This window comes from Polypterus senegalus, chromosome 5 (genome assembly GCF_016835505.1).
Source record: "Polypterus senegalus isolate Bchr_013 chromosome 5, ASM1683550v1, whole genome shotgun sequence".
Lineage (NCBI taxonomy): Eukaryota > Metazoa > Chordata > Cladistia > Polypteriformes > Polypteridae > Polypterus > Polypterus senegalus.
Genome location: NC_053158.1, coordinates 139,895,836 through 139,917,715, shown reverse-complemented (window position 1 = coordinate 139,917,715; position 21,880 = coordinate 139,895,836). Strand labels below are relative to the sequence as shown.

The window sequence follows — 21,880 nt, the reverse complement described above, 5'->3', positions numbered from 1 at the left end:
TCTCATACTTTTTAGGAGACTGGAGATGAAAAGTACCTAACACAGTATGCTTCTATGGGGATCAATGCTGAACAACCAGCAAGCAATACCAAAATACCTATGGAAAAAAAAATCTGTCTACTTGTGCTGCATACATTGTATTTCAGATGTGTAGTCATATGCTTGCAATGTCCAAAATCCATGTAGTTTGTCTAAAGTATTGTTAAATAACTAATTCCAGAAATATTCTCTCATAAATGGCTAGGGCGCCAACTCAGAGCTCCCCTCTCAGTTGCATGGCTATGCGAGGAAAGGAACTCCTACTCAAAATCTTCATTATATGCCTTGCTCAGTGTTCCTGTACTTGTAATTTTTCACTAGTTCACCACTAATCCAATTGTGCAGTATTCACACAAAACATGTTCCAAGATATTGACATTTGCTCCCATGCACCATAATTACATATTCTATTCATCCTTAATCAGTGTTTTGATTCAAGGAAGCTGCTTGGTGTCCAGACCGGGAGACCCCTCCAATAATAAAAGGTTTGCCACTATCAAGCAACTGTGCTTCAGATACAATCTTCCAGTATCGATATTTATGGTTAAAACTGTTTTGTCTAGTGATGATAAAGACATAAGCAATTTTTTTTTATTATTAATTCTGTATTTTTGTTTTCAGGGGGCAGATTAAGCTAGCAGATTTTGGATTGGCCCGACTGTATAATTCAGAAGAAAGGTAAAACCTTTTTTTTTTTTTCTTCTCTCTAGTAGAAATTTTCCCTATTTTCTTCCCACTTTTAAATTGGCATTCATCATAACAAGTATTTTAACACAAATGTTCTACATTAGACATAGCCTAAAGAGGACAGTTTACAACTTTTTTTTTTTTTTTTAAATGATACCTTACGATATAAAATTTCTGCAGACTTTGTGGTCTTATGTTTGCTGTTGTATAAAGCAGCATTTCCAGCCTCTGCTTTTAAGTGCTAAATACGCACAGTTATCAAAACAGTGTTTATATTAGAGATTACAGTATAATTTTTCAAATGTATGTGCTGTTTTTATGTCTTAAATGTTTTAGATCGAGTGGTGTTCTGATTTTTTCAAAGAGAAAAAAATTGGTGCAACTTTCCTATAAAAATTCCACCAGTGCATGTTTCTTTTTTTATCTCTATCACCATTCGGAAAATGCTCTGGCAACTGCTTAACCTTGCAAATATAAGATAATTTAGTGATTTTGAAAAGCTTTGGGAAAGGGTCAGTTTGTGTAAATTTGCCCTACTGGTTCCTTTGGTAGTACTAAATGTATTTATTTTTTACTGCAGGTGCTGCAAAAATGACATGCTTTGTATTTTGGCTGACAGAATATTCTGTAGTAAAGACAAAATTATCTAGATGCAAACCAACTAAATTAAAGTGAAATATGTATCATGATAGAAATAGTCACTTTTTTCACTTTGCTGTTGGTACTACTATAGCCTTTGCCCCAACATAAGCTGATATAAAGGTCTCTCACAGTTAAGGATAAATAGTTTGTTGCCTCCCCTCTCTATCCTGAAAACTTAGGTGGAAAATGTTTTTGACATGGTGATTAAGAAACATTTATATCAAATGTACATTATATGCTCTAGAAAGGAGAGGAATGGAGGTCAGTAGGAACAAGTCAGAATACATGTATGCAAATGAGAGGGAGGTCAGTGGAATGGTGAGGATGCAAGGAGTAGACTTGGTGAAGGTGGATGGGTTTAAATACTTCAACAGTACAGAGTAGTGGGGATTGTGGAAGAGAGGTGAAAAAGAGAGTGCATACAAGGTGGAGAAGAGTGACAGGTGTAATTTGTGACAGATGGGTATCAGCCAAGAGTGAGAGGGAGGGTCTACAGGACGATAGTGAGACCAGCTATGTTATATGGGTTGGAGACGGTGGCACTGACCAGAAAGCAAGAGACAGAGCTGGAGGTAGCAGAGTTAAAGATGCTAAGATTTGTACTGGGTGTGACGAGGACGGATAGGCTTGAAATGATTACATTAGAGAGTCGGCTCAAGTTGGGCAGTTGGGAGACAAAGTCAGAGAGGCGAGATTGTGTTGGTTTGGACATGTGCAGTGGAGATACGGCGAGTATATTGGGAGAAGAATATTAAGGATAGAGCTGCCAGGCAAGAGGAAGGCCTAAGAGAAGGTTTATGGATGTGGTGAGATAGGACATGCAGGTGATGGGTGTAACAGAACAAGATGCAGAGGACAGAAAGATGTGGAAGAAGATGGTCCGCTGTGGTGACCCCTAACGGGAGCAGCTGAAAGAAGAAGTACATTATAAAAAAATGTACATTATGTTCCCATTATTTTTGGAAAACTAATGGTTACTTCAAGTTTACAGTAATGTGCAAACATTTTTCCAGTTTAGAGTATTTCTTTTTAGTTAGCAATATCAAAATGCAACATATACAACAGTGTAAACATCTGCTGTACAACATTGATCAAATGTATTTACATGAAAACTTGTCAAAAAAAAGCACTGTTAAAAGAACAATAGCAAGACCTAAAGAAAGTGGGAGACTGATAATCCACTTTTAGAGAAGTCCTAGCCCATTCCCTCACATAAGCTTTTGTGGAAGTCAATATAGTTGTCTTTTTGTATCTGTGTATCTGTTTGTCTTATCTACTATCTCCCCCCGCCCCCCATTAAAAAGGCATAAGACAACTGCAGGGTCCCGTAATTCTAGTATAGACATTATGTTGGGGTGTCAGTGAAATAAATAAGTAGTTTAAGCTCCAGCAACCTTGAATGAATAGCAAGTTGATAAGTAACTTTATTTGCATATAAATTGAATATTGATAGGTAATTGATGAGTCAACTTATGCTTATTACCTACATGTCGGTGTATTTGACAGATTGAAGCTTTTCAAGTCATCATTTTAGTTTAATATATATAATATATATATGAAAATAAGAAAATTACTTTTTGTGTTGCAGCCGTCCATATACCAATAAAGTAATAACATTGTGGTACAGGCCTCCTGAACTTCTGTTAGGGGAAGAGAGATATACACCTGCTATTGATGTCTGGAGCTGTGGGTATGTATTTGAATTTAAAAACTGGTACATATCATCATAAAATGACAGGATTTTTAGTGTAATTGTTATCTTTTTTTGTTTTAACTGCAGATGTATACTTGGAGAGCTGTTCACTAAGAAACCTATTTTTCAAGCAAATCAGGAGCTTGCTCAACTTGAACTTATAAGGTACATTACCTTTTTGGTGGCCTGCATGATATCAGGACAAACTCTGTATTGTCCTATTATGGATCTGAGAACAAATATATTGTTTGAATTACCTATATGGTAGCAGCATACTAAATGATGAAAAGACAAATAGCAAACAAGTTATGTAAAACAACAGTTTACTATTTTAATCACAGTGATTTGAATTTCTTCACTTTGTGCAAACAACATTATGATTATGTCAAAATACAAAGCAGCTGCTGCTCAAAAAACATTTGCAATGAAAATGATTTTTATATACAGTCATGTATTACTTTAAAAAGGATATATTTTGAGCCTTTCATTATACTGTATTTCATAATACATAATATTTAATAGTAATAAACTAATTAATTTAATTAATTGGAAATTGCCAAGAAAACTTAAGTATAGTTTTATAAGATAGTAGTCTGACCATTGTTGATGTAAGGTTGTAAAACTTGGGCCATCATATAGGAGGAAGAGGACCTATTCATCAGAACCAAAATGTGTATGCTGAGATCTGTTGAAAGATCTTGAGGGAAAAAAATAAGGAAGTTCACAAACTTGCAAGAGTTCAGTATTGACCTGGAAAGTTGGAGAATGGTTTGAGTATGTAATATCAGTAGTTAGCTTGACTTGTGGCAGACATGGGTAAATGGAAATAGGGGTCTGGAGGGCCAAATCCTAACAGTTGGGAAGTGGCTTTTCTGTTAAAGAAAAAAACTATGTTTTCTTTCTGTTAATCTATAAGGGATATTTTTTATTATTAGACTCCTGGTCAGTAGCATTTATTTTTAGTATAAAGATGTTGAGTTGAGAAATGTCTTTAACTTTACAGAGGTCACTGGGTGAGCATTGCAACCTAAATGGAATTAAATTTAAGTTAATTAAACAATCCATTATTAAGTGATATTCTGAACATTAAGTGAGCGAGTACCGAGTTACTTTGAAGAAAACACTTCTAATGCAGAGTATCACATTGAACAGTGAAAAAACATTATGCAGTAAACATATTATCTACTACAAAATCCGTAAGCCTCTTTCAAAAGTTATTTAAACTTGTGTTTAAGTGTAATAATAGTTAGTTCTTATAGCAAGGGTATAGTTTCCCTCAGTATCAAAATATATCCCATCCTTTCACAAAATCAAACCCCTTAGCAGTGCTTTTCATTTACAAGAAGTTGCTTGAAACAGTATTCAACATTAACACTTATTATGGCTCTTGCATGCCTTTTTTGTGTTCAGTGCTTATTTGTCAAAATCTTTTCAGCTTTGAAGTTCATGATCAATCACATCTTATGGAATAAGAGTTTAAAGGAAAGCTGGTTGCATTGAGAGACTACTATTGTTATTAGAGAATAAAAAAAAAAAAAAATTTGATCACCCCCTTATATACATTTAAAGCTTGATTTTAAAGCAGACGTTTTAGACTTGCATTTTTCTGAGGTCTTTTCTATGAGGGAGTGGATAATGTCCCAGCAGTAACATGGAATACTAAGGTGGTGCCAAGTTATTTAGAAATAGTAGAGGGAAAAGTGCCACTCGGATTAAATAGGCTGAAATCAAACAAATCACCAGGACCGGAATGTATTTATCCTCAAGTGCATAAGAAAGTTAGCGAGTACATATATAAACCCTTGACACATTTTAGGAAGTCTCTGAGGAAATTCAGGAGGCCTGGTAAACAAATATCTTAATATATAAAAAGGGTGATTGGGCAGATCCAAGTTAACTATAGGCCAGTAAGCATAACATGCATCATAGTTTAATTCTTTTCATTGACCTTTAAGGATGAGATTGAGCAGCACAGGGTAAGAACAGGAGTTTTACTGAACAGCCAGCATGAGTTCAGATGAGGGAAATTGTTTTTTTACTAGCATGTTGTAATTCTATTAAGGAAGCAACAAATAGGTACGATCAGAATGGTTCATATGATATTTATCTTTCAGAAAGCATTTCATAAGGTCCTATGTGAGAGATTGGGCATCAGACTAGAGGTGGGAGTTGTGTAGAGGGTGTAGTGTAAAGATGAGTGCATTATTGCATAAAAACAAGAAGCGAAGAGTGATGGTGAGAGGAACCTAAATAAATATATATATATATATATATATATATATATATATATATGACTTGGATAGGAATATATGACAAGCTGGTTAAGTGTGAAGATGATACCAAGGTAGGAGGATTGGCAGATAACATAGAATCTGTTGAATCGTTATGGGGAGACTTGGACAACATAGACGTCTGGGCAGATTTGTGGCAAATGAAATTTAATGCAAGTAAATGTAAAGTATTACACATAGGAAGTAAAAATGTTAGATTTAAATATACAATGGATGGTCTGAAAATTGAAAGTACACCTTCTGAGAATGATTTAGGAATTGTATTGGACTTCTAGACAGTGTTCAGAAGTCATTAAGAAGGCTAACAGAATGTTAAGAGTATAATTGAAAGTATGTTATGCTTAGGCGTTATAAAGTACTAGTAGGTGAAGCCTCATCTGGAGTACTTCACAGAGTTTTGGTCTCCAGCCTACAAAAAAAGACGAAGTGCTAGAAAAAGTCAAGAGAAGAACTACTAGGCTGATTCCAGGACTGCAAGGGTTATGAGGAAAATTTTTTAAATAGCTGAACCTTTCAGTTTAAGCAAAAGGGGATTAAAAGATGACATGATTGAAGTGTTTAAAATTATGAAAAGAATAAGTACAGTGGATCAAAACTATTACCTTTAAATGAGTTCAGCAAGAACATGGTGACACCATTGGAACATTGTTAAGGGTAAATTTCGCACAAACGTTAGGAAGGCATTTTTTTCTTTCCTCCTTACAGAACTATACATACATAGAATAAGTTACCAAGTAATGCAGCGGATAGTAGGACTCTAGGGACCTTCAGAATTAGACTTGATGATATTTTGGAGGAACTAAGTGGATAGGACTGGCAAGCTTTGTTGGTCTGAATGGCCTGCTCTTGTATAAATCTTCCTATTCTAATGTTTCTGCAAATTGTAATTCCACCTTTTTTTTTCTCCTGATACAGTGGTTTGCATTTAATGCTGTGTTTTTTTGTAATTCCCTTTAGCAGCAAATGGTTATACATTCATCCTTTAAACATGTTAGATTGTTCTGAGATTATTAGTAACAATTATTACTTATTATTTTCCTAGCAGCTGTGATTATTTTTTGCCTTTAACTGCAGTTATTTATCTCAGTCAGTTTGGTTAGTTGCTGGATAGTTGCTTCTTCCTCTTCAAAAACATTCACATGTTCACAGCAAAATATGGAGAACACTGTATATAAATCCCTTTTTTAACTACTATATATACTCTCGGATAAGTTCTCCTGTGGATAAGTCGGGACTTGATTTCACCACATAATTTCTGGCATTTTATAATGTCAGCCGTATAAGTCGAACGTGGAAAACTCACACTATTGGTCCAAGAGATTATGATCTGATAACACCCACCTGAGAGAGTAAGAACACAATGCCTTTTTTTCTATCTGGGTTCAGCAATGCGCTGTATCAGCATGTGCTCCTAATCTCTCTCTCTCTCTCTCGGCCATTTGACCACATTGTAATACCCGAACTATTCTAAAGCAATGTTTGCACAGATTTGTGTTTTTCGTATCTCATACACCTTTATCGTAAAAGCATCCCTTATCTACGATGGAGCGTTCGATCAGAAGAAAATATGAATCTGGTTTTAAATTAAACATTGAAGTAGCGAAAGAAATTGGTAATTGCGCTGTGCAAAAATTCGCTGCATCTGAGAAACTGAAGCAAGATTGGAGGAGGCAAGAAGATGTAAAAAAAAAAAATAATAATAAGGTGTCGCATTTTTGAACGGGTATATAATTCAGGTTTGATTTTATGATCAATTTTTCGGGTTTCAAGACCCGACCTTTATGTGAGTTTATACGGTAAGCAGTGTGATAAATTCAAATTGTCTTCGGTGGTGTATCTTTAATGGCACCAATAATGCCCTTGCTCCTAATGTGAAGTATATACACCTGTAGCAGTGAGGCCCATACTTCCCTTTCCCCAACCACACTTGCTAATTCATACTGTGGGATGCCAAGGCATTCCCGGGACATCTGGGAGATATAATCCTCCCACAAAGTCCTGAGTTTGTATATATTTTTATACACATTATATTCAGATTTGTCAATTGTAGAAATCTAAAAAGAGAATATATTGTAGATTTTAATTCTGACTTCTAAAAAGGAAGCAGAGTCTGGGGACTTGGAGGGGCAGTCACCTATTATTAGAGCTGATAATACCAAAGTAATAATAATAATAATGAAAAAAGAAAAAAAAAAACATCCTTGGTGGCAAGACTGTATTGGTTAATGATATTTGCCTGATGTCCCTGAAGGCTGTGGATGTTGTTGGGCAAACCTCTTGATTTACCAGTCGATCTACATTTCTACTGGCCTAGGGTGGGTGTGTTGTAGAGTCAGTGAATTGTGCTTTCTGCTGTCACAACAGAGAAAGTAGAATGTATGAATGACATAGTCCCTAAGTCACATCACTCTTGTTTTGCTACCCACCCACCATACACACATCTCATAAAGCTTAGTTTCTGATTCTATAATCAGTCACGTTTGTGCTGACAATAAAATGGTTGCCAAATGCTCCGTTCCTATAGCAACAATTTAAAAGAAAAGGCCCATAGACAGGGCATAATTCTCAATTGCGTTTCTCATGCTGCACAATTAGGATTCTTCATGTTTTTATAATAGATAGATGGTAGGTTGGTTGGTTGTTTGTTCAAGCTTTATTTGTCACCAGGGGAAAATTTGCCTTTTTACAGACGCTCCTTAAATAAATAGAAAAAAGTAAAGGAAAACAGTACGGAGCTTCTGTAAAAAGGCTGCTACTATTCAATTATAAGGTTTGTTTTGATACAGTCTTTTTTCTTAACATACATGCAAGTGATAGTTATGTGACTGATGTTTTCAAGGGTGGTAACCTGGATAATTGTTTTGTAAATATTAGATTTACAAATAGATTTTAGTTTATAAATATTTAAGGGGTCATACAGTTAATAATGTAATTTTTTTTAATTTGCAGTCGTATTTGTGGAAGCCCATGCCCTGCTGTGTGGCCAGATGTAATTAAACTTCCATATTTCAATACAATGAAACCAAAGAAGCAGTACCGTCGACGTCTTAGAGAGGAATTTGTATTGTAAGTTGGTTTTTCAATTTTTTGCCTGAAGTGAAATTTCAGTTCATTTCATTTTTTTCTTAACACAGTGAAATATGGTTTTGTTAGTGTATGATGATAATAATTAAGTGCTTGCTTTTTGATTCCTACCTCACAAGCAATTAACTTTCTGTAGAGTAATTTGCAATCACATTTTTCTAGATTTTATTATTGAAATTAATACATAAATGAATCAATATTTAAGCTGCCCATAGTGTTTTATCATAAATGTGTAGCTAAAGTATGTGGTGAGAAATAACATTCATTCTGCATTCTGTGAGGCATTTTAATCATTAAGAGTGTTATTCAGGTAAGACAGTACCTATATGAAAATTGATGACATCGTTTCTGCCATTAACTAAAATTCTTACTTATATTTAATATAATCTACCTTTGTGTTTTCACACTAGGTACTTTTTTTGGGATTTTTCTTTTGAAGATGAATGATAATTTGCAAAAACTGTTCTTGTTTTATTTTTCTTTTCCGCCTGTTATATTAAGTTGTTGCTTCCATAAACATCACAAGCTAAACTTTTCTCTTTATGTAGGTAAATGTAATAGTTGATTTTACAGTAGTAAATACAGAGTACCCCTAATCTGAAATGCTCCAAAATTCTAAACTGTTTGAGTGCCAACATAATGCCACCTATGTTGCTTGCAATTTTTTATATGTTTTTACTGCTGAGCAGATGTACAAAACATGTGCAGATTCGAAACAGATTTATTCATTCTGAGTTCTGATTGCTCGTGAAGCACTGAGCACAGTGAAGCTACAACAAACATTGACAACAGAGGTTAGGGGCCTATGTGAAGCAGCGATTGACATTAAGCACTGCACTCAATCGATTATAAGAGAGGATGGGGAAGCCCCACAATGTGAGAGAGAGGCTGCACTATAGTTTCAATATGCTTTGTATTGAAGGAGAAAAGCGATAACACTTGCACAGCAATTCAAAAGTACTGTACTGCACTGCACCCATTTAAAAAAAAACTCCACATCAGGTGTCTCATTTATAAATCTTTGCTTAGAATACATCGTAAAAATATGCATACACCAAAAAAGGGAAAATACAACAGCAAAAAATACTTATTTATAAAACCTGGCATACACACATTTCTGAGCAATTTACATTCATAATTCACAATTGTCTTGTACATGTGCATATATGAACAAGCCTTAAAACTCATATTGGCATCACGGATGACTTGTGCATTAATAAAATGTTGCTACTTATGGTTAACAAAAGCAGCCTCTTTCTCGCTAGGTGCCTAATTACAATAGGGGTGTAGTAATTTGTTTCAATTACCTTAGGAACACCGGACACTGCAGCAAGTTGCCTTTTTATGCTGTCAAAACATTTTATGTTTTATGTATGTTTTTGCACACCATATGAAAACCAAATGTACTGCCTTATTGGCCGAAGGTTTACTGAGATGTTCCTAATCTGTTTGCCATTTCTCCGAGAAGTGACAACAGGGGAGCCTATGTATCATTGACCCTCTTGTACCAATTGCATTAGGAAAACTGGACACTGCCACCAAGTGCTTTTTTATGTTGGCAAAAACATGTTATGTTTTATGTATGTATCCCCATACCATATGAAAACTGAATGTAGTGCATTCTCGGTCAAAGACTGGCTACGATATTCTGAACAGTCAGCTAGTTCCCTGAAAAGTGACAAGAGGTAACTTTATGAACTGACGGAAAACCAAAAAAGTTGTTCAGTGAAAATATGCGCAGCATTAGCCCTCTTAAGGTGGAGCTGCAATAGAGTCTGTTCGTCATATTCATCACTTTTGAGGTTTAATGTTTGGCATTTCAACAAACATTATAATAATGGCTTGGTAATATCAATTATTTAGTTGGTTTAGTAGCATTTTTCAGTAATTGATCAAGTGTGCTTCCAAAATATCTCATCATGCATATGCATATTCCAAAATCTGAAAATATCTGATATACTTCTAGTCCCAGGCATTTTGAATTAGGGATACTCAAACTGTACTAATGTTTATTGTTTACTAAATAGTTCACTGAGTCTAAATAGAAAAAAATCTAAGGTCCACTAGCAGAGCAGGATTAAGAAAATGGCTTTTTTGACAATTAGAGCTACTACTGAAAACTAAGCATGCATTATCAAAAATGAATGAAAATAACTTTGATAGGATTAATTATTACACGATTTCAATTTACTTAAGATAACACATTCAGTTTTGGGTGCTTTGATTTTATTAACTGTACAGGGAAAAAATATAGGTGCATATTTAATTGTATTTATTTAATTACTATTTCTTTTTCATTTTTAGCATACCCACAACTGCTTTAGATCTGTTTGATCATATGCTTGCATTGGATCCAAGTAAACGATGCACTGCTGAACAGGCCCTTCAGAGTGATTTCTTAAAGGATGTTGATCCTGCAAAAATGCCTACTCCTGAGTATGCTTTTATGATTACTGTTGTTTTGTTAGGAGGTTTTAAGATATACATGGTTATTTTAAATTGTGTGTTTATTTTAAAGAAAACAAACTGGTGAAAAAAAGTCCTCTTTCCTGAATGTGAATGTTCTTGTCATGTCATTTTCTGACCCTTATTAGCATAGGTCACAAGGCAGGAACAAACCCTGGATAAGGGTACCAGTCCATTTCAGTATTAACACACACCAAACACACACTAGGGGCAATTTTGCATTCCAAATTCACCTAAACTGCATATCTTTGGACAGGGGTAGGAAACTCGAGCACTCCAAGGAACCCCTTGCAGACACAGGCAGAATATGCAATATCCATTCGGCAATCACCTGGGATGTGAACTCTGGTCTCTTCTGCGAGGCAGCTTCATCACCACTGTGCCATGTGATCATTCATCTGACATTTATTTTAATATTAAATTTAATATGCTCAACTCGTGGTACATAAAAATTGACAAAATTAATAGTTCTGTCTGTGATTTGAACACACCTTTATTAATAGAATTAAGAAAATGTTTTGTGAGGTGTATTATTGAAGTTTGTTTTCTTTCTTTCATTGCTCTTAGAAGGCATGTAAATTGCAAATTTTTAAGCGGACATTTTATCTGAAACAGATTGTGTAACATTTTTGGCATAGGATATGTCAAGACCGACTAAAGTCACTGTTATTTTCCCTACCTGAAATAAAATCAGTTTGCAAAAATGAAAAGTGTATTAGATGGTTTAGACAGTACTTCCAGGCAAAGCCAGAATTAGGCACCCACTGACAATGAAGTCCTGCATTTCAGATTTAAGCAGGCATCAAACCTGCAAAGACAGGAGACTGTATTAGCACACTTTTTTTAATTTTCTGATAGTGTGTCCTTTGTATAAAAATGTCTGCAGCATTTAGGTTCCAGCACTAAAAATCTCTCTTTTCTGAACAAAGATAAATCCCACAATTACGGAATTTGATGTAAACAATTAATTTTTTTAGTAGCCAAATATATTTTTGCTTCTTTTCACATTCTTATATGATAGCTTTTGTGATGTCCCACTCATGATCATAGAGTACAGTAGATTTCACTTTTTAGCTTATGTGTAACTGAATGAAAGGTGCAGCAACATCTTGGTTTTTATACAGTATGTTCCAATCCATAGCCATGCGACAGTACTTGATGTCACACTAATTTAGAGGCAGATAGTTTTACAAGATAGGATTGATTCCTTTATCTCATTATTGACATATGTGTTAATTTTCAAGGTCAAGGTGGCACATTGGCCATCAGAGCTGGTTGGAAAAATTAACAAAAAGAAAATAAGTCAATTCAATGTAATGTGTTCATAAACATCACATTATCCATAATATATACTATTATGCAGCTGTGTTTACATGAAGTACAATCTATAGGTGATGTTCTACATTCTCGTAATGCACTGAACTTCTGTATAGTTCATGTGGAAACAGAAATCAGACTTGCCAGACCAACACACACAACAGGTGTTTACAGAGTGAACAGAAAACCAAAATGTATACAGTACATGCCAAAAGTTTGGACATTCCTCCTCATTCAATGTGTTTTCTTTATTTTCATGACAATTTACAGCACTCCATCACTCTCCTTCTTGGTCAAATAGCCCTTACACAGCCTGGAGGTGTGTTTGGGGTCATTGTCCTGTTGGAAAATAAATGATCGTCCAACTAACCTGACTTCTGCACAACACAACTGCTGGTCCCAACCCCATTGATAAAGCAAGAAATTCCACTAAATAACCCTGATAAGGCACACCTGTGAAGTGAAAACCATTTCAGGTGACTACCTGTTAAAGAGAATGCCAAGAGTGTGCGAAGCAGTAATCAGAGCAAAGGGTGGCTATTTTGAAGAAACTAGAATATAAAACATGTTTTCAGTTATTTCACCTTTTGTTGTTAAGTACATAACTCCACATTTGTTCATTCATAGTTTTGATGCCTTCAGTGAGAATCTACCAATGTAAATGGTCATGAAAATAAAGAAAACACATTGAATGAGGAGATGTGTCCAAACTTTTGGCCTGTACTGTATATATTTTTTTTATCTCCTCAGTAAAAATCAGTGCACTATGTAGATGTGAATAAAAAATGTTCAGAGTTCACTTCCAGGAGATTGCTGCACTGATTTTCACATGTAGTACAGCAGAAATTAACATCTTTTGACTTGCAGTTCTCACAGGAAGCACTAACAGTACATGTTTATTAGCAGTTTTAGTGAATTGTCAAATCATCTTTGTGGTATCCATCTACCCTTGGCTTCCCAATTCTACAATTTTGACCAAATGACCAATTACATTTGCATATTACATTGTGTCAATGATGAGACAGCCTGTATGGAGGAAATTTAAGGTTCTCAGTAATTGGTTCAATAACAGTCTGTCCCAGAACTTGAGCAAAAGAAAAGAAGTGAATATAGGCTTCTGAAGATTTTGAGAGGGTCACCTGTTTAGTGACATGAATAAGATGGTGTTTAAAAAAGTGAGTAGTGAGTGGTTATACTGTCTTAGAGCTCTAGATCACTAAGGGTAACACTTATCTTGCTGTGACCATTCAACAGTGTGATCACTTTTTTCAGAAGTTCTCCACATGATAGTGAAAACCATACAAGTACACCCTCTTAAGTTAAAAGGCACAGCTCACCACCGAATCCAAGCCTCCTTCCATACAAGGCATTTATGAAAAGAAATGTGTAAAGAATGCCCTTTCCATTGTCCCTGGCCCAACATGCAAACTGGGAAAAGTAACAAGGCAGCAGTTGTAACGTTTTTGGATATCATTGTCTTTAAGCACATATAGAAGAGTTTTTTTGTTTTGTTTTGTTTTGTTTTGTTTTTTTTTTTTTTTTTAATTCCAGCAAGAGGCTTCATTTTAAAATACAACACACCAATTGGCAATGAATGAGTCTTTATAGCAAACAAGACCCTAGAAACACTAGTTGCGGTGAATTTTTTTTCATGAAACAGTACTACAGATTTGTTTTGCAACAACATGGTATTGCCAAATATGTATCCATTTCAAGAGTGAAAAGAGTAAAGCTTGGGTTAAAGTTAGTTGATTAGGTTATATTCCTTCAATATATAGGACATAGATTTCATACAGAGAACAGTTAACAAAAAGTAAAATGTTGTGCAGTTTGTAGTTGCACTATTTAAAGCAATTTGTATTGCTTCTTACAGGTTGTTTGTTTTTGATTTTTTTTTTCCAACAAGTTTAATTGCCTATTAAAATGTTAGAGTGCTAACGTATTCTTCAAACACTTGAATGCATTCTATGAAGTTTAAGTACTAACAAAACATACTATATGTAAATGCTTAGCACTGATTTGCATACGCCCAGTACATATTGTACATTTTTTGTGTTGCAATCATGTCAAAGGAAAGTGTGTGTGTAATGTGTGTAAAAGCTGATGTCTATGGAATAGGCAAGAGCAGGATTGAGATCCTGTAGCCATTGTGAATGTTGAATGTCATTGCAAACCAGCCAGTCGTGAAAAAAAGTAGCATAAACTAGAAGCAATATAGTACTTGCTTGGTTTTAAATAGCCAAAAAGTTTTTGCTGTTTGTTCAAAGCTAAAACTGGACAGTAGACATGATGACAGTTTAAAATTAAGCTTCTAAATAAAATTGATCTTTCTTGTCTTTAAATATGGATAGCTGTCAGGCTATTTTGATAAATATGGACATAACAAAAAACTTTACACCAGTATTTCTCATTTACATTTTTATTTCTTTAAAATTTAGCAATAAGACAACACCGATTGATTTGTGTGTGTGTGCTTTCTGGTTTAAGGCAGAACTTGTATATAGGTGTATTGGATCATTAGAGTACAGTGAAATTCTTATTTGTATGTGGTAATCAGCAAGTGACATGTTGCCACTGTCCAGTGCCATAAGTGAGTATAATATTGCCTGGAAATGTCTTACTATAGAGTCAGTTACAACAATCAGAGGTGTTGTACATACTGAATTCTTTAGGCAGCCCCCTCATCTTTTGCGTCGTAATTCAACTGCCCCAGAAAGTTGAAACTTCGTGCTTCTTCATAATGTGACAGTTTTAGTAGTTGGAAGTAGTTATCCAGTAATGGTGCAATAGCATTTAAATATACTTGTATGTGCTTAAAATGATGATTAATTCGAATTCATGTCAACTTCAGGACTACTAGGTGCTTTCAAAATTAATTAAAAAAAAAACAATGTTTATTTTTCAACAGCCTCCCATTATGGCAAGACTGCCATGAATTATGGAGCAAAAAACGCAGACGACAGAAGCAAATGCCTGATGAAATGATTGCTCCAAAACTTCCCAGAAAGGATCTTGCTTTTGGCATGGATGATAGCAGAAACAGTACTCCGCAAGGGTTTCCATCAGTTCAGCACAAGTCTCAGAGTGGTACTAATATTGGACTAGGTAGGTATATGATGCTGTTATAATTAATATCTGTTTATGTATTCTTAGTATATATTAATTACTTGCTTAGGTAGCCCAATGATATTTTACAAAAATCTCATACTCATTTGTGGCATTAAGTCAACAGCGCTTATAAGACATACAAATACCTTCTAAGCTTGAAATTTAGGGGGGGGAAAAATCATGTGACGTTACTGTAAAAACTGATTTTTTTTATGTTTAAAAAAATTAACATTTTTCATCCTTAAAACTAAGTAGGTGAATATTAGGAGTTTTTAGGAGAGATGCTAAAGGTTCCTAAATGGTGAATGAGGGAAATTAATGCCTTTATCTTCTTTGTTCAACATGTTTGCATATTTTTCTTACTATTTTTTATTGTGTTTTTAACTCAAACTCCTGGTACAAGCTTGCACATATCCTTAATGGAATAAGTTTGGAAACGTTTCTTTAGTTTATCCATTTCCAAGAAAATAAACATAAACATTGTGAATGTTTCTGGATTAGTAAAATAAAATTAAAAACAAAGCATTTTGCTTATTAATTAATGTTGGAGTCAAATTAAGGCATGAGTTGGCATCTGATTAAGAAACTGCAAAAAAACACACACACACACCAGCCAGCTACTGACACTTAAAATCCCAGTTTTATAGGTGCACTTTCTGAGAGGAACACTTGAGATGTCTCCATACAGAACTAATGTGATCATGGCAAATAGATTGCTAGCTTAATTTGTCTTTATTAATTCTTTTAGATTTAAAAGCAGCTGGACCCCAACTGAGCCAGGAACAGTTATCAATTTTGTTGAACCTCCTCCAGTCAAAAACCACTGTTAGCATGGCTCAGTTTGCCCAAGCAATGAATATCAAGGTAAATGCAGAAACATTGCAGCAACTGAATAGTATGTCTCTTCCACCTGGAATCTTGACCACAGCGGAAAAGCCACAAGAGCCTCTGCCTCCAGTATCAATACAAGAGTCCACAAAGGGGACAGCTGGAACCGTACCAGCAGCAACTTCAGCCACCCGTACACCTCAGCAGCAAGCCCAGCTGAAAACAGATGGAGATGCACCTCCAACAGCAATCCAGAGTGCATTTACAGTTTTACTTACTCAACTACTCAAGGTCCAACAGATGCACAAGAAGGATGGTGTCCTTCCTGAGGGCGAAGTGGCTTCTGGAAATAATGCACCTCAGGAGATCGTACAGCTTCCAGAGCCTAGTCCATCACTTTCACAAGGTTAACATTAAGCATTCTTATAAGTTCCTTAACTTCATCTGAAAAATTAATGGGAGATAGCATTCTTAATTTGAATATTACTAATGTTAGTAAAAGTACTGCATTAACCTTACTTATACTTTTCTATAGATAAACATTATAGCACTTATACTGCTCTGTGTACTGTACTGTGCTTTGCCAGTTTTGTGCCTGAAGTAGTAAGGGCATAAGGAGATACCCGACGTATAGCATTAAAGTGGATGGGTTAAGTAGTGATGTGAAAGGTAAGTACACCACATGCATTTTATTTGTTTTTATCTTAGGTGGACATATCAATAGTTATTCTTCATTTAAACAGTTTTTTTGATAAAGGTGATGTAACTAGAAAAAAAAATGAAAATTTCACTAAGCAAAAATGTATTCAATGGAAAATTAACAGATATGACACTTCTATTTGAGAAAAAAGCAAGCATAACCTTTTATCTAATAGCTGGCAAAAACAACTTCAATTAGGCATTTCCTATAAATATCTGTCCATCTCTAACATTGACTAAGAGAAAGTTTTTACCACTCCTCTATGCAGAATTCTTTCAGCTGTGTGATGTCTGAGGGGTGTCTGCCGTGCATAACCCATTTCAAATCCCCAAACAAGATCTTGAAGGAATTCAGATCTGAGCTTTGATTGTACAGTTTACACAACCTGCCATTTCTTTCTTTTTCACCCATTCCTTGGTGGATTTATGGGTATGTTTAGGGTCCTTGTCATGCTGCAAGGTCCACTTTTAGTTGAGTTCCCATCTTCTGATAGATGGCCTTACATTGTCCTCAAGCACATTCTAGGACAGTGAAGAGCTGGATTAGTGAATTTTATGATGGTGTTCTGTGACAGGCCCTATTTCAGCAAAGAAGCTCCAAACTGTAACATTTATACCATCATGCTTTACAGCTGGTGTCAGTTTCTTCTGGTAAAAGACTGATTTTGTTTTTTGCCAAATATGTCTTCTGCTGCTGGAACTAAATAACTCCTTGCTTCATCTCCCCAGAGCAAATGATTCCAAAGGTCCTCTTTTTTTGTGGGCAAACTTTAGTCCTGTCCTGAAGTACGTTCTAGACAGGTTTCATCCAGGCACACCACCTGAGTAGATCAAATTTATATAGCCTCTTTCTAATGGTAGATCCATGCACTTGACTTCAACACTAGAAAGACCTGTAGGTCTCATGGTGAAATTCTGGGGTTTTTAGAGGCATCTTTCAACATCTTGCATTCTACTCTCATGCTTAACTTGTTTAGGATAGCCTAGAGAAGAAGATGTCCACTTGTAGGTATCATTCCAGACAGTGCCGTGGCTGATTTCCAATTGTTTGGAGATCTGTCAAAATATCTTTCCCAGCTCACAGGCGTCTATAATTATTTCTGATGGCCTCAGAGAGCTTTCTTTGATCTAGGCATAGTGATAACACACAAACCAAACTAAATGTCTGAGGTTTAAAGCTGACCTCCAAGAGAGGAACATCCTTCAAGATCTTTTCCAATAATGGTCAAATTATTTGCACCTAGCCTGGTGCAACCTTATTCTAATTTTAGGTGTTTAAGATGAATGAGTTATAAATGTAGAGTTGTACGTATTGTTTCCACATGCAAAATTTGCATTTGTTTATTTAAATTATGAATTTTAATTATTTTGAATGCAAAATATATGTGGCGTAATGTTTATCACCTTTATGTATAGATACTGTTTAAATTGAGATCAAATCTTAATATGTCCATATAGGTTAAAAAAAGATGCAACATTTCATGGGGCATACCTACTTTTTCACATGCCCGTAGCTGTCATTCTTTGCTATGGGAAATATGAGCTTACTAGTGCTTATTTTTATGAATATACCCTCTCAAATGGTAATGCACCATGGAGGAGTTTTTGTTAGCTGGTTTGAGGAACTGTGACATAATGTCGACCCCTTTCCTTATTGCAGTATATAAAATACATATATAAAAAAAAAAAAAAATCAGGTCAGCAGGATATGGTATTTTCTGGTCACCATATCTGTAGTGATTGAATACTCACTTAATGCACTTCCTTTGCTTTTCATTTTCATTTAAAAAATTAAATCTTATCTGTAATTGCTTTTTGTGTGTATAGATAGAACAAAAAAGCAAACTGTCTGCCGAAAATTTGACTTTTTACAGAGGCTTTTGATAAATAGAAAATTTCACTGTGCGACAAACAATTCCTTCTCAAATATACACCAGTTTGGCAGCTAACAGTCACAGAACGATATGTAGGTTTGTCTTCATTCTCTCCTTCATTATTGACTCCAGCAGACCGAGAGTGAATTCCATAACTGAGTCTTGCCCATTTGCTTAGCTCGCTGACTTGGTGTCTTGAGGTAATGTTACTGGCCCAGCACACCACAAGTGTTGAAAATTACACTGCCTTACAGTGCTGTAGAATATTTAAAGTGTGTCATTACTTTTATTAAAATAACAGAATCCCTTGAGGGAAAAAAGAGCTTGTCCTGCCCTTTATTATATAGTTCCTCTGTGTTATGAGACCAGTCCTGTACTGCCATTGATGTGGACCCCAAATACTTGTAGCAGTGTACTGTATCCACGTGCAGTCCCTGAATAATGACTGGGTGTAGAGGCTCATTGGCGCAACAAAAGTCAAAAGCCAGTTCCCTTTGGTTTTGTTGGTGTTAGACTGCAGACAGTTGTTTCTGCACCAAAAAGCACAGTCCTCCATGTGACACCTATACTCTAGTACTCCCCATAAGTGCAGAATCATGAGAGAATTTCTGCAAGTGACATTACCTGGTGTTATCTTTATAGCCTGAGGTGGACAAAGTGAAGAGAAAAGGAGCGTTACAGATCAAGCAGCAAATCGAACTTGATCTTGATTATTTATTTCATTTTTTTTTTTCGACCCGTGATTGGTCAAAACAATGGATGAGGTTCCCCAAATGTGCATGTTTCAATATAACAAATTACAAGAAAAACCCTGTTTACATTGCCTCTGACTAAAATTTTTATATTTTAGATTCAAATGAAGATGATGAGGATGATGATGATGAAGTTCCACTACAGAATATAAATGCCCCAGAGCCTCCTGTCATCCTGCCCCCAGATCAGCGTCCTCCTGAGCCTCCCGAACCCCCTCCTCCTACTGAGGATCTGGACTATCGTGCTGAGCTGCACCAGCAAGGAGTGGTTAACATGGGAACTTCCGATTCTCAGATGAGTGTGAAGACTGCCGTGCTGCCACATTTGTCTCAGAACAACATACAGGAGCCTGAATATCAGCCCAGCAATGATTATAGGAACACCTTTCTAATGTCATCCTTCACATCCAACAGCTATGTGAATGAGAGCTTCACTGCAAGCTATCTTGGGGCTAGGGAGAGAGAGACATTTTTGAGTGGTCTAGGCAGTGGACTGGCACCTCATTCTCTAAGGGAAATGTTTAGCAGCAATGCTTTATCTCACACTGGAGGCAGTGGGAGACCGCATACTCCATGTTATCCGGAGCCATTCTCTAACACTTTGAGCAGTGGCTATGGAGACAGTATCAGCTACACTGGTGGGGCTTCAACAGCGATGCTGTTCAGCGGCGATAAGGACCACCGATTTGAATACAGTACTAGTCCTTTGCCAGTGCTTGCAGACAGCTCTGAAAATATACATACCACAGGTATGACTCTGTCAGGGAATATCCACAGTTACAACCATGGAGTCAACAGACTTGAAAGCATGCCACATGGGGGACCCACACATGGACAGAACTGGTCATCTCCATCACAACCTGGTGTCTACTCCCAGGGATACAGAGCTCATCTGAATGCAGCCTCCTTGAGGGGCAGAGGTCTACCTTATTAATTGATTGTAGATGACTTTATAAATGTTCTCAGGCACATTTAAAGCTGGGACAATGGACTTTTTATTACAACTTAGAGCATACTTACAGATTGAGGAAAGGGTAAGAAAGAAATGTAATAAACTATTTTTTTGTACATTGTCAAAGAGCAGCACACATAAGTGGAAACCCGAATGCTCTTACAGTTTTTCGTATTCTTTTTATCCTTTCCAATGCTGTCCTTTTTTGAAAAGGCAAATTTAAATTGTTCTCTTTGAAGTGTACATTTTATGAAGCCAGGTTACCAATTTTATCTGTTATAGCTCTTGTTTCCATTTAATTGAGTTTGGTTTTAGGCAGGATAGTATTAACATTTTAACTGCTAAACCAGGCAACAATGATTGAGATGAACATTTCTTTGTAATTTATCAGCAATATTGTTTTTGGACCAATTGTATACCATACAGCCAAGAAATCTTATTAAAAGCACTGGATATTTTGGTCTTTTGTTTTAAAAACTATTTTGTATAAGGTCACTATCCGCATCAAACATGGCTGCCAGAGTCGATTGCAGACAAAAATAAAAAAAACTATAACAAGAAATCTTGTATTTAAACAGAGTACTAGAATTTACACTGTAGTCCCCTCCCATTGATACATGAGACTTTACTAAAATACATTTTACCTGATTAAAATAAAAAAAAAAACTTTTTTGACAATTTCTGGTAAAATTTAAATAAATGCAGAGGGGGATTTTGTGCCTAATAATTAGGTGTCCAGACTCTGGTTTGAGGTTTAAAAAAAAAGTATTTCTATAAAATTATTTTGTTTTGTTTGCTTCTTTTTTAAATGTCATTTTGGGCAATCCATTGACGGAGTCATTTAAATTCTGTCTAGGATTTAATGAGCTCAAATAATCTGTGAGGATTTAAATTCTTTATAAAATAAAAGACTGTTATCTTCCAATTTGGCCTCATTGTTAGGGGTCACTGTGTCATATAATGTTATTGAAACACTGTAAATTTTGTTTCATATTTCCCTCTAATGTTCAGCAGTTTAGAATTTTATATTTTTTAGCCCCAGGGTGCGACTCTCCTCCCTTAGCTTAAGCACAGCTTGAGCACCCAGCGTGCAAAGAGCAGCGAGTCTTGAGCGCAGCCCCAATTATGGAGAAGGAGAGGTTCTTGACCTTTAGAGCTTATTTTACCCTCGTTATATCGGCTGTTTATAAACCATACTACAGATCAACAATAAAACCCTGTGACATTGAGCACTTTGTCAGTATTTTATTTTTCACTCCACATTTGTCCATGAATTCAGTTATTTTTGTTTTTGTTCGTATTTTTCATCAAGTCTACAAATCAAACTCTTTTCACTGCTAATTAAGGGTAAACAATAATGTGAATGATATTTCTACCTTTTTATCACAAAAAACAAATTTACTAATTTTGTGTTTCTTATATATTGACACTGTGAGAGGACTTTAAAG

The 21,880-nt window shown here is 35.6% G+C and overlaps 1 protein-coding gene across 2 annotated transcripts in view; it reads left to right on the top strand.

The window, feature by feature from the left end:
• cdk13 (cyclin-dependent kinase 13) overlaps positions 1 to 21,197 on the top strand; it is a 74,374-nt gene extending 53,177 nt beyond the window's left edge. For both annotated transcript variants that reach the window (XM_039753400.1, XM_039753399.1), the window contains exons 7-14: positions 661 to 717; positions 2,957 to 3,058; positions 3,149 to 3,226; positions 8,302 to 8,418; positions 10,741 to 10,872; positions 15,128 to 15,324; positions 16,076 to 16,561; positions 19,579 to 21,197. In XM_039753400.1, coding sequence (XP_039609334.1) covers positions 661 to 717; positions 2,957 to 3,058; positions 3,149 to 3,226; positions 8,302 to 8,418; positions 10,741 to 10,872; positions 15,128 to 15,324; positions 16,076 to 16,561; positions 19,579 to 20,414 — 2,005 coding nt within the window. In that variant the 3' untranslated portion in view covers positions 20,415 to 21,197. The remainder of the gene's footprint in view (positions 1 to 660; positions 718 to 2,956; positions 3,059 to 3,148; positions 3,227 to 8,301; positions 8,419 to 10,740; positions 10,873 to 15,127; positions 15,325 to 16,075; positions 16,562 to 19,578) is intronic.
• Positions 21,198 to 21,880: the final 683 nt, after the last annotated feature.